At 37.6% G+C, this 12168-nt stretch overlaps 2 protein-coding genes across 3 annotated transcripts; both read right to left on the minus strand.

Annotated features, from left to right (window-relative positions):
- Positions 1-3476: 3476 nt before the first annotated feature.
- srsf10b (serine and arginine rich splicing factor 10b) lies at positions 3477-9452 on the minus strand. Of its 2 annotated transcripts, none has more exons than XM_028036681.1 (6): positions 9265-9452; positions 6214-6477; positions 5699-5805; positions 5447-5618; positions 4596-4649; positions 3477-4351 (listed from the first exon to the last, which is right to left on the minus strand). In XM_028036681.1, the coding sequence occupies exons 2-6, from the start codon at positions 6360-6362 to the stop codon at positions 4141-4143; spliced, it is 693 nt and encodes a 230-aa protein (XP_027892482.1). In that variant the 5' UTR covers positions 6363-6477; positions 9265-9452; the 3' UTR covers positions 3477-4140. The 2 variants fall into 2 exon arrangements, with proteins under 2 accessions (XP_027892482.1, XP_027892481.1); XM_028036680.1 differs by lacking the exon at positions 6214-6477 and adding an exon at positions 6612-6716 and having other exon boundaries at positions 5699-5802; positions 9265-9449.
- A 973-nt stretch (positions 9453-10425) lies between these two features.
- On the minus strand, positions 10426-11842 carry fabp10b (fatty acid binding protein 10b, liver basic). Its single transcript, XM_028036847.1, has 4 exons — positions 11482-11842; positions 11251-11423; positions 10654-10743; positions 10426-10561 (listed from the first exon to the last, which is right to left on the minus strand). The coding sequence occupies exons 1-4, from the start codon at positions 11546-11548 to the stop codon at positions 10511-10513; spliced, it is 381 nt and encodes a 126-aa protein (XP_027892648.1). The 5' UTR covers positions 11549-11842; the 3' UTR covers positions 10426-10510.
- Between the last annotated feature and the right edge of the window lie 326 nt (positions 11843-12168).

Here is a 12168-nt window from a genome sequence, read left to right on the forward strand (position 1 = left end):
GGACTGGAATTGGTAGAGAAGCACACATTTAGAATTGTTAACACATAAGACTTGAAAAGGTGCAGACTGTGAGCGTACATCAATTGCTCACATGGACAAGTTTAAAATATCACAATGTGGATAAGTCAATAGGAACTCCACTAAGGGGCACAATCTGATCGATGCCTTTTATGGACTCTCAGAGATGAACAGTTGTACATTGGTCAGTTTCTGTCACTTAAAACTCACTGTGTGTACTCTGTGATCGTACAGTTGGGAATTCATAGCCTAACATACCAGTTGCCCACATTTCTGATGACACATAACTTAATTTCCCACAATTCACTTGGATAGTTTCAAGTAGCAGACATGGCGGATGTGTGCCTCAACTGCCATGGACCTCTGTGGAGTGAAGTACAGTTTGAAGTAAGGCTCTGTGAAGCTATCAGTCAGTTCCTTTACCTGTAGTCGAAAGATGTCGCAACACTGTGAGCTCATTGGTGGCAGGTCAACAAATACTCAAAGATTAGTCTTCTATTGGTGGACAAGAGAAGACTGATGGGTCGTAACTAATGGATGCAGCCAACATCCTCAACCATCGTAGAAAAATGGACGTTTGGTTGGATAACACGGCACCAAATGTGACATTACCCTCTTGTGAAATTGTAGACGATTCCTGTCAACTAACAGCATTATATTTACTGATATGAACATTTTGTCATTTTATATGGCTAAAGTTAGTTGAAACCTTTGCTGTACGGAGTGACATTTATAATGTATTATATTGATACCAGCACTAATTTGAGTTGTTTAGTCTGTCAAAAGAGAAAAAATGGGGGTTCATGTTTCACAGTCACCATGTTATTCATTCATTTATAAATCTCACAGATTCTAAATATTTAATAAGCAAACTAAATATTTAGTTTCTGTATTAAATGTGTAATTTGAAACTACTTAGCTTCAAACTAATTAGTGTGCTAAATAGTTAGCTCTATGCCATACATTTGAAGTAGCAAGGGCCTTCTCAAACATTGGCTCATAGCTAAATATTGAGTTAATATTTAAATTCACTTACTACTAACTGGAAGTTGACTATCAAAATAAAAGCTGCAGTAAACAACGATGACGAGTTTGAAATTAGCAATGCCAGACCCACCTTTTATTTTGGTAGTCCACTTTGGGTTATCGGCAAGTGAATTTGCATATTAGCTACGTCAGAGCTAATACTCAGTTAAGAGCTAAATATTTTTGCATAATTAGACATTTAGCTTGAAACTGACATTTATTAATGAATAAACAACATTGTGAAAATATTTAGGTATTTTATTTCTTATGACAGACTAAATAGTCGAAATTATTGCTGTTTATTTTGGGCTTTGTAACGTTACAGAGCCGTTGGCTTCCACCAGCTGGAGAATCCACTTCCGTTTTCAACAAGGTCTTTTCAATACGATAGTGTTTGACTACATGTAGAGAAATTACTAATAACTTCACAGAACATTCCTTCTAAAAAGTTATATTAATAATAAGAAATCCTGGGAAATCACAGTGTGTTCCCAGGACAGAGGGGATATTTAAAAATTACCTCACATTACAATGTTACTTAAAAAAATAATAAAACAACTTATGAACTTAATCATTTTAATGCATTCATGAACAAGGCATTGATAAAACGATAATTGAAACTGACACAGCAATCAATGCTGTGGCGTTGCTCTGATTTTATTGGTATAAATCACTAGAGCTTTAACCAAATGTAGAATATCAGGTCAAAAACATGCGGAGATCTAATAAGAACCTGTAACGTTCTTACATCAACTGTGATGTAAATAGTTTAATATAAAAGCAGATGGAAAATATCAACAGAAAAGCGTCTCTGTATTTTAAACAGTTTAATGCTAAATCTGCAGTATTAAAAGTATCAGTTCTTAACTGAAACTCACCGCTCATCCTCCATATGAAAAATAATAATCCCGCTGCTGATGTGTGCAGAGAAGCATGGGTCGGTGTGCTGGTTCAGAACCGGACTAAAACGGATCGATCCCTGCCGGCTCTGGTTGTTCAGGACCCAAACGATCGATACCGCGGCCCGTTCTGCTGCCATTTCCCTCCAGCTGTACGAACCGACCGCCTGCAGGTCATCAGAGGTGAAAATGTGCAGCAGCTCCGCCATTTGCTGGCTGAACCCAGAAGACCCAGAACCGGGTTGATTCGTCTGAGGTGAGGCGAATGGGTGGAAAACCAGAACCTGACAGAACCTCTGACCTGGATTATAACCCAGACTCTGGCGTGAATTAAATGGGGCCTATTATGCAAAATTCACATTTGGCAAATTTTTCTAATTTGGATTTCTTAAAAACAAACAAACAACCAGCTTATTAAAATAAAACAACATCTAGCCATGATGCAGCAACAGATTATAAATATCTAGAGTTGTTTCTTCTGATTCTGGCTCACAGTGTAAAAACCCGTTAGTGCTGTGAGTCGGTACCAAGTTCTGCTAGGAAATAAAAACACAATCCGTCAGCAGAAAGAAGCATGAAATGCTCTGAAACTTCCTAACAACGTTTCCCTACCACACTTTGTTCTTCCACTCAACTTTCTTAATTTTTTCCACTATAATAAATTGTCTCAATTTTGTTTTGTTTCTTTGTCTGTAAGGTATATACAACGAAGTATTTGGGCCATACAAAGAAAAAAATAAAGCATTTTTATTTAACAAGGAAAATCCAATTTGGATTAAAAAATTATTTTGCAAGAAAATTTTGGTCAACAATTACGAGAAAAGTAATATTACAAGAATAAAACAAAAATACCAGAAAAATAGTCCTGTTATGACTTTGTGTTATTAATACTTTGCCTTAATATGACCTTTTTCATATTATTTTTGACTTAATTCTTGTAATATTAATTATTCTAGTGATTTTATTTTTATTTTCTTAGCGTGGCCTTTGTAGATATTATCAAATTAATTTTTTTTTATTAAAGTCATGGATCTATATGAGTTTTGGAAATGAGAAACGAAAATGAAACTTTTTCATTATATTCCAACTTATGGAGATTCTTAAGCAGCGGCTTTCTTTGTCCGGTCAAGTCTTCGTGATTGTTTTGCCGAATGATTTCTCTATTATCACATCTTTAATTGATCTAATCTCTACTTTTCTGATTAAAATAGTTCTGCTTCACTGAGACGCGCCTGTCCGGCTGGAGGCGGGACATAAAGGAAATGTCAGGATTTCATTGGTTCCCGCGGCGACAGAAAGTGACGAAATACCTGCACGTTTATTTTCTAGCAGCGGATCAATGAGACGCGTTGGACTTCACACATGGCCGCCCCTGTTTTTAATTTCATTCTTCCTCCGGCTGCTGTTCCATCAACAGGAAATCGATCATTTTGATCCCGTTTCCAGGCAGATCCGACACCAACAGACGGTTCTCCCGACGGATCCGAATCCTCCCAGGGGAGGAGTTCACAAACTGAAGCCAAACACAGGAGATCTGGTATTGAATGTTGTCGATTTATTACTGAAAATAAAAGTTTCTTCCTAATAAAGACAGACGGGGAGAAAAAGACATGCAGGGACAATGGAGTAAACGAGGAACCACTGCTCCTCCGGGAACAGAAACTAGAAAAAACACCATAAAAACAAAACGGTTTAACACTTTGAGCATCTTACTATGACAGAGTAGTAGGGCCTTCGGAAATCATGAAAAAAAAAAAGTACATTTCCAACAAAAAGAGCGAAAAATTGTTCTTTAAAATCAAATCTGACATTTTTATTGTAAATTTACTTTTCTTGTTTTCGTCCTGCGATGGCTCTGCTACGCCGTCGTGTCTCACATTTAAACTCTGATCACTGAGCGTCAGTTGCATCAGCTGCGATGAGCTGCGTGGCGAACAGGATTAAAACACCTGCTGGGTTTTAGCAGCAAATACTGAACGTTTTAGTTTAGCAAAGAAAAATCAGAAACCGAGTGGAAACATTTGAACCGCGGCAAATTCACCGCAAAACACACCAACCAGTTTTTATATTCCAACTGGGAGAAAAACAAAGACAGAAACATTTTTATAAAACCAAAAGGATCAGCGGCGCGCAGGCCTGGAAAAACAGGGAGCTTCCTACAAACGGCATCACATTCATATGAGAGGAGATCGGCCCGTCAGCGGCCGCCGGACTTCCGGCCGGCCCAGGAGCGGGAGCGGGAACGGGACCGGGACATGGAGCGGGACTTGGAGTGGGATGGGGCGTGGCGCGGCGGCGCCGGCTCCTCTGTGTAGTGGGAGGCAGCCGCCGGGTTCATGGCCTCCCGGGGCGACGCGGAGCGGGACCGGGACCTCCGCCTGGACTCCTTATGAGGCCGCTGTCGGTACCTGCAGGCACACAGACCAACCAGGCTCAAAAACATCTGACTAATCTCAATATGTGAGTTTTTAGTGGTAATGTATTACTTTTTAAACATCTACAATGACAAAAAAGGAATAAATTTTGACTTTCAAAATTCAAAAATGTCTTGACTTTTGAAACTCAAATTTTGATGGTTTTTCTAAAAGAAATGAATATTAATCTCAAAATTTTCCCCTGTAACAGGTTTTCATAAAACCGACAGAAGCTCACCTGTCGTCTTCACGGCTTCTGCTTCTTCCTCTTCCGTACATCCGTCCGCGAGATCTTAAAAATAAAACAATGTCACTCTTTCACCCAGAATATTCAGGAATTCTTCCCTGAAAGAGACACAGTTTAAGTGGAGATATTAATGTTAAAAATCAACATGTGAAATACGGCTTTTTATTCCTTTATTTAACGTTTGATCATTTGTGGCAGAGGAAACTCTTCTAACATCAGTAAAATGTATTTCTGAAAGGGGGATTATTTATTGATTAAATGATTAATAATTGGGTAGTTAAATGTACTTAATAGGATTTTTTTACAGAACTGTTCTGGTAGAACAGATTTACAACCAAATATATATATATATATATATATATTTTTTTTTTATTAAATCTTTATTCATTACATTCAATACAAATAAAATCAGAAATTCAAAATGTTTATAGGGTTTTTACAGTTTTGACTTAACTCCTGCGCTGAATATTTTGTTCTTCCAGCAAACTGACTTTTTTGAGTGTAAACTCCAGTTAACGATTTAATCGATTGCGAAATTTGTTGATTATTTGACTAATTGATTAATCACTCGTTTCAGCCCTATTAGATCAGATTAAACTTTAAAAAAATGATTTTTATCTGCTAATGACCAAAATGTTTATGACTTTATTCAAAGTCACAAGTTTATATTCCTGAAGATTCCTGGGTCTTTCAGTCCAGATGATCTTAAATGTAAAATGTTGATTTTTGTGCAGTTTTGGCTTCATGAATCTGAGCAAATGTTTTCATGCTTCACTTGGCGTTGAATTGATTCATTTCTCCAGCGCTGCAGTCGTCCTGCTGCTGAGCTGAACTCGACTCACTCTCTGGGACTCTCGGACCGCCGCCGGCGCCGGTCGTACGACGGGCTGCGGGATCGGTATCTTTCGTAGCTGCGGCTGCGGGATCTCCTGCGCCAGCCGTCCCGTTCGTAGTCGTCGTAGCGAGAAGATCGGCCCGGGGAACGTCGCTCCTTCGACTTCATCTGGTTGGGAGCTGGAGAGGAAAACCAGGAAGCGAATAAAATAAAAACCAGTTCCCTGAAAGTGGGACAGAAAGGAAAGGCGGACTCTCACTCTTGCGGTCTCCCTGGGCGAACTGGATCTCGATCTGGCGGCCGCAGACCCACTTCCTGTCCAGGCTGTGCAGAGCATCTTCAGCGTCTCTCACATCCTCAAATATGCTGAGCAGTTAAGGTTTCAGTTTGTCGTTTTGGATTGAAAAACAAACAGGAACATTTCCAGATCTGCTGGTTGGTTTGGGAACGTTAGAGTCAGGATATGAAGGCAGCACAGAACATGAACTTTAACTGACCAGCTCAAAAACGATGACACAGATAAAAGGAAGAGGCAAAGTGAGAAAACAAACACTTGATTGGTTGGTTTTTTTTTTTTTGTAGAGATAAAAGATGAAGCAAGCGTTTCAGGATCAGGACAATAAATATATAAAAAATAAAACATTATCAGCAGATTGTTTTGACCAAAATTAAAAAGCATCAAACAGCTGATTTTTGGTGTCAGATTTACGGATTTGTTGTTTTTTTTGTTTTGTTGTTTTTTTGGGAGGATACAAAATAATTCGGACTTGTTACCTTTGGCCATGCTTGACTTTGATCTTGATCTTTACACTCTTTAACCGACTCCCAGAGAGACTTGGATTTCCTGCTTGCTCTTTCCTCTTAAACCTCTTTTCTTTTCCCGACATTTCCAAGCTTTGTCTTGGTTCCCTTTTCCTCTTCATGCTTTACTTTCTGTTCAACCTTTTCCCTCCCTCTGGGCTCTGTGTCTTTACAGCTACTCTACACGGGTCTTTGTAACTCTGTGGCTGCTTCCACAACCGGATGCTTTTACATTTTCTGAAGCAATAACAGAAAAATATCAATGTTAGATATTCAGTCAGAATATTTAGCAGAAATAAAATCAGAAAAACTCCAGAGAGCAGATGTTTCTGTGCAGAGAGAAGTGAGCGGTTAGCGTTGGGAAAGGATATTGAATGTATGCAAATCCTCTTGGCTGTCGTGTATAGAAGTCAAGTGGGATGTAGACATCTACTATCGGCCCATAGCGGCCAAACTCACGCCGCAAATCCTCAGGCCTGAACACCGCAAATACAAGCGTGACTCAGCTGATGGCTCATTCTGCTGCAGCATCATCTACAGAGCAGCTGCTCACTGCAGCTCTAAACTACCTGGACATCACAGCTGCAGGTTAACACATTCACTTCTCCTCAAATTAACTGTTAGGAAGTTAAACAAACGTTTCAACATTTAAATCAATACAGAAAAACACTCTGCTGCTTAAGGTCAGACTTTGGTTTGGATGCAGGTGATGAGCTTTGCAAGGAGCTGGCTCGTCTGGAATGAAACACCATCACTTCGCACCATAAACTCCAATTAATGGTGTTAAAAACCCCTGAAGCTGAACGGATTGTTGGGATTTTTAGTAGTTTACTTCACTGTTTAATCAATAAAAGCGTATCAATAAGTTTGAAAATATGATTAAGTGCATTTTCTGTCACAAATCATACTTTATATGATTGCCATCCCAAAGAACCAAATGATGTTTTCCAAGAACAGCATGTTTTACGCCTGTCACAACAAATTCTGCTGGATGAAAAACTGTCACAGAAATTAATGCGATAAATTATTATATTTCTTTACACCATTTAGAGTAATGATCATTTCTTAATACTGAAAGTTCACTTTCTGAAAGATCAATAAACTTTATCTTCTAATGAACATTTAACACAAGATCTGAATAAATAAATAAAACAACAGAAACAACAAATAAAATAAATTATGAAGTTTATGGAAACAAAGCTATGCTTTATAAAAAAGTTTAGTTGAGACCAAAACACCAAACTGGAAACTTTTATCATAAAGTATTTTGTAGAAAGAAAAAAAAACTATAAATCATGCAAATAGAAATTATTAGTTAGAATCACTTCAACCTAATATGTTTTTGATCATTTATGTAAACATTTTGCAATAAAATAAACTGACTATTATGCTTCAGCATGAAAACAAAATGCATGGATCTTTTGATTTTTGTTTTCATAACTGGAATCATGACAAACTGGAGGGATTGTATATCTACAAAAAAATTTAATATTGTGAATCCTTCATCTTATGACGCTCCGGTATTATTACACCTCTTACTAAAAGAATATAAAACATTATTATTACTATTAGTTCAACTGGACAGACTGATAACTCTGCCTGCTCCAGATGCCACCACTAGCGCCCCCTGGTGTTCATTTTAGACCTGAACGCTCCTTGCAAATCACCAAAACCACATAAATCAGTGAAACCAGACATTCCTGAGAAACAATCAGAAAATAAAAACATTTCAAGTTGAATTCTGAGCTGACCAGGTTACAGGACGTTTGATTTTCATTTTAAATTTAATTATTCAGGAGTAGCTACTGCTAATCAACATGTAGCTTTAATTATAGTACTAATATTTTTCTTACAAAAACATTTCAAAGGTAATTGACACATTTAATTTTTTTTAAAGAATATAGTAACTGATGGAGTTTCCACACAAAATCTGCCACCAGCTGCAACACTAAACTAGTCTGTACAGTTTTAGTGGGTTTAATTTCAAAATCCAGGTAAGAGAAATATTGATGTTTATCACAGAATTTAAAAATGCCAATTTCAGTCATAATGTTTCATTTACTAGTTTAAACCAGAGGTGGGTTGTAACTAGTTACATTTACTTGAGTAAATATTTGAAAAGAAAAAAGACTTTTAGAAGTAGTTTTATACATCATACCTTTGACTGGAATATTATTAATATAGTGTCCACTGAATATAGAATAATAATTAAACCAGAAATGTATCTACATTTAGGTTAGAGTGAGACCTCTTGTTTCTATTTACTATCGGCTCAAACTGTTGGAGGTTTAGAAAATACAATACAATATATTATCACTGAAAATATATTACTCTTATAACATAAAACTACTGCTACAATAAATAATGTATTATTATTTATATAATAAAGTTTTATATAAATAAATGATTAGAAAGTGTTTTTTTCTTCTTAAAATGTGTTAATTTTAGATAATTTTAGTCTTTAAAATAAAATAATTTGCACATAAATGTATAATTGTTTGCATGATGACATTATTTTAAAATATTAATTCTGGTGTTATGATCGGTTTTTACCAGACAGTTTCACTCCCACATTTCTTGAATGGGCGACTTTTTTTACTTTCACTTTAGTAAAAAAAATACATACATATATATCTTTAGGTAGTATTACCCTCAGTTAAGTGTAATATTTCGGTACTGCAATCACCTCTGGTTCTGACCCAAAGTGCTGCTAGTTTTAATGAGTCGTTTAAATAGTTCCAACAGATTCTAAGTTCAGAAACATTCACAGACCATTGTTCATCAGCTCATGTTAGCTTGTTAGCTTCACTTCAAATTAAAACTAGTTAAAACAACATAGGGGTGATTTTAAATACAGTAAGTCACAATCTAACAGCATGTAAAGTCTGAAAACAAAGTTGTTTTGCAGGCACGTCCCGCGCTAGTTTATTTTTAGTCCGTGAGCACGCGGCTATCTTTAGCTGCTAAGCTAACGTGCAGCTAACTGCCGCTAGCCCGGACCTGAATCAGCTCCTGAAAACTCACCTGGACTCATCAGAGATGTTCCGGACAAACAGAGACGTGTTCGGTGGCCTCATGTATCCGGAAATACACAGAAACACAATCAGCAGAAGGAAAAAGACCCAAATCTTATCCTAACCAAAACCAACCCAACGGAAAAACTACCAGTACAGAGACTGCGCAGTTATAGAGCGCCGTTTACTTCTTCTTCTTTCACACAACCAGAATCTGCACAGCGCCCCCACCGGTGTTTGATGATATAACCCCAAATCGGCCCTTCGTTATGAAGAACTGATCCTGCAAATGGCTTGAAACAACCTATCAAGTCTCCCGTTATCCCTCTTCCCCGTATTAGTATTTTCCCGTAAATTTTCCGTGTTATACAAATAACTGCCAGCCTTTTACTTACAGACCTTAAACGTCATAAAACTCAATAATTCAGATTAAAATCTCTGTTTGTAAGGAAAGGAACAGGAAGAAACCAACAGAACCAGAACCAGACTGATTGAAGGCAGCCATTTTACATCAGTTAAAACCCTCAGGTATTGAATGAGTGTATTAACTAATTAATACCCTCAGGTATTAACTGGAGCCACACCAACACCAGAGAGAGTTAGACCAAGCTCTTGTGTTACACCACTACCGGTCTAATTACCAGACCAGTAATGGCCCAGATCAGCTAAACTGTTTCTGATTCTTCCCCTCCGTGGGCTGCCACCATCGTGGTGGAGGGGTTTGAGTGTCCCAGAGATCCTAGGAGCCGTCGGAGGCTTCATGTCTCCAGTTCGGTCGGTCTGCTGGGAATCGGCTCCTAGTGAGGGATCGGACCAAGAGCAGCCCAGAGACCGACTAGAACTACAGACAGAAGTCAGGTTTGCCCAGTGTTTTATCAGCCTGGCGCACCTCCAGGCTTTACTTGTCCCCCACCAGGCTAAGCTTTGTTTGTTTCATTTTAAAGTAGTTGACTTGCAACATTCGCTCCACCTGACCAGCAGGGGGCGACATTGTTTCTTCCCTTGACTGGAAGAAACAATAATAAAACACATTTAATATTATAAGATATGACATAAATTATCCATTCATTGCAAGATGGATAATTTGTTAATGAATGGTCCCCAAGTCACCTGCTGGAGCATTTATTACTGAAAGATAATGAATGTAGACTGCACACAACACATCTATCTTTTTATATCTTTTATTCTGCAAGATTCCTGATCAAAATAAAGACTCATGGCTTTAAATGAGATTATTCAGGTTGTTTATGTGCTGATCAGACTCGTTTGCTTCTGCTGATGAAAGTTACAGATCCAGCTGTGATCGTCTGGAGAAAAACAGAAACAGAAGAAGAAAAAACATAACTTTATATAAGTAAGAACAATTAATCTCTGATTTATTTTCATGTTGGGTCCTCACATCGATCATTTCGTCCCCTTGGATTTCTCGGACAGATGTGAACTTTGACGTCTCACAGATCAGCTTCCCATCTTCTTCCCTGACGGTGCACTGCGTCGAAACAGGAATAAGGCATAAATAAACGGATCCTAAAGCTTTCTGCAAATACATTTCGGTCAGATCTGATGTATACAACAGCGTATCAGGAAAAATGTAGAAACAAACAAAAAAGGAGTAAATTTCCACCAGAAAACAACTCAGAAATTTTCTAGGGAAAAAACTAGAAATTTCTGAGTGGAAAAAGTGGAAAATTTGCAAGAAAACTCAGACATTTTTTGGCGTTTAGAAATTATAAAGTTTAAAAAGTTGAATATTTTTGAAACTCAGGAATGCCTAAGTTTTTTCCGAAAAATTTCTGAGATTAATCTAAAATTGTTTCAGGTTTTCTTCAACCAATTTTTTCACTTTTCAAGATCAGAAATGTTCTTGTTTCTTCTACAACATTTCTGAGATTACTCTAGAAAAGTTTTGGAGTTTTTTTCTTGCAAATGTTTGACTTTTAAACTCTTCTCTTTCTATTTCTCCTGTTTTTTCCGTGCAGGCGGAGGTTTGGCTCACCTTGACCTTCCTGCCGTCCAGGGCGCAGATTTCCGACTCCTTGCCAACGGTGAAGCAGTTGACGCGGCTGCAGAACGGAGTCTTTATGGTGCAGGTGAAGTCTCGGCCGTTCTGCTTGATCACCAGCTCTGGTTTCACATCTTTACGCATCTTCACCAGCAACTCTGGCGCCCCTGAAAGATGCGTTTAAGGACATGTAGGGGAAAAAGTGCATTTTAATCGTCTTCTTACCAATGACTTTGAGGAATTCTTCCAGGTTTTCCTCAGAATAAACCTTCCAGGTGCCGCTGAAGTCCATGTCTGCTGGTTGTGTTGTGCGTTCAGAGGTTATAGTCAAAGTAACATCAGCAGCGGGTTGCCAGGTTGGGGACTTTTGGCTCCCTGCTGTGTGTCAGTGGCGTTTCCTTTGAGGACAGAGCTTTCCAGCAGTCCAACATGCGTCATTATTGCACTTTTTACCAACGTTGTCCACACCAACATCTGAGTTTGTATGTTCTCCTCTATGGAGGACCAATCCTGCCAAACTTGGCAAAAATAGAAATAAATAAATGGCTTATTACAGTAATTACTGCACCAAATATTACATCAAAATAATATAAAAATGGAACTTTCATAACTTATTTTCAACAGTATTAATTTATTAGCAATAACGTTTAAATTTCGATTTTATTTTATTTTCTATTTCATTGCTTTGATTTTTTGATATTCTGCATTCAATAAGTTTTAATTTGAAAATTACTTTTTCCATTTTCTGTATTTTCTATTTTTTTAAATTAAACTTGATTTGATTTAATAAGAATAAATCTGTAAATTAATGGACAAATGAGAAGGCAGGAGGGGAGAAAATGCAATAATGAAATATTAGAAAAATTATGTGAGTAAATAAATTATTAAATGAGAATACATAATGAAGTAAAT

The sequence above is a fragment of the Xiphophorus couchianus genome, chromosome 13, assembly GCF_001444195.1.
Source record: "Xiphophorus couchianus chromosome 13, X_couchianus-1.0, whole genome shotgun sequence".
NCBI lineage: Eukaryota > Metazoa > Chordata > Actinopteri > Cyprinodontiformes > Poeciliidae > Xiphophorus > Xiphophorus couchianus.

What these genes read in the sequence shown, in the direction of transcription:
- srsf10b (XM_028036680.1), bottom strand. Translation starts at nt 9,317, where the DNA reads ATGAGGCCACCGAACACGTCTCTGTTTGTCCGGAACATCTCTGATGAG. An exon ending in AACATCTCTGATGAGTCCAG is followed by an intron (nt 6,717 to 9,264) that starts GTGAGTTTTCAG and finishes TGCGGTGTTCAG; the next exon opens with GCCTGAGGATTTGCGGCGTG. An exon ending in AGAAGCCGTGAAGACGACAG is followed by an intron (nt 4,352 to 4,595) that starts GTGAGCTTCTGT and finishes GTGTGCCTGCAG; the next exon opens with GTACCGACAGCGGCCTCATA.
- fabp10b (XM_028036847.1), bottom strand. Translation starts at nt 11,548, where the DNA reads ATGGACTTCAGCGGCACCTGGAAGGTTTATTCTGAGGAAAACCTGGAA. An exon ending in TGGACGGCAGGAAGGTCAAG is followed by an intron (nt 10,744 to 11,250) that starts GTGAGCCAAACC and finishes GTTTCGACGCAG; the next exon opens with TGCACCGTCAGGGAAGAAGA. An exon ending in AAGGGGACGAAATGATCGAT is followed by an intron (nt 10,562 to 10,653) that starts GTGAGGACCCAA and finishes GTTTTTCTCCAG; the next exon opens with ACGATCACAGCTGGATCTGT.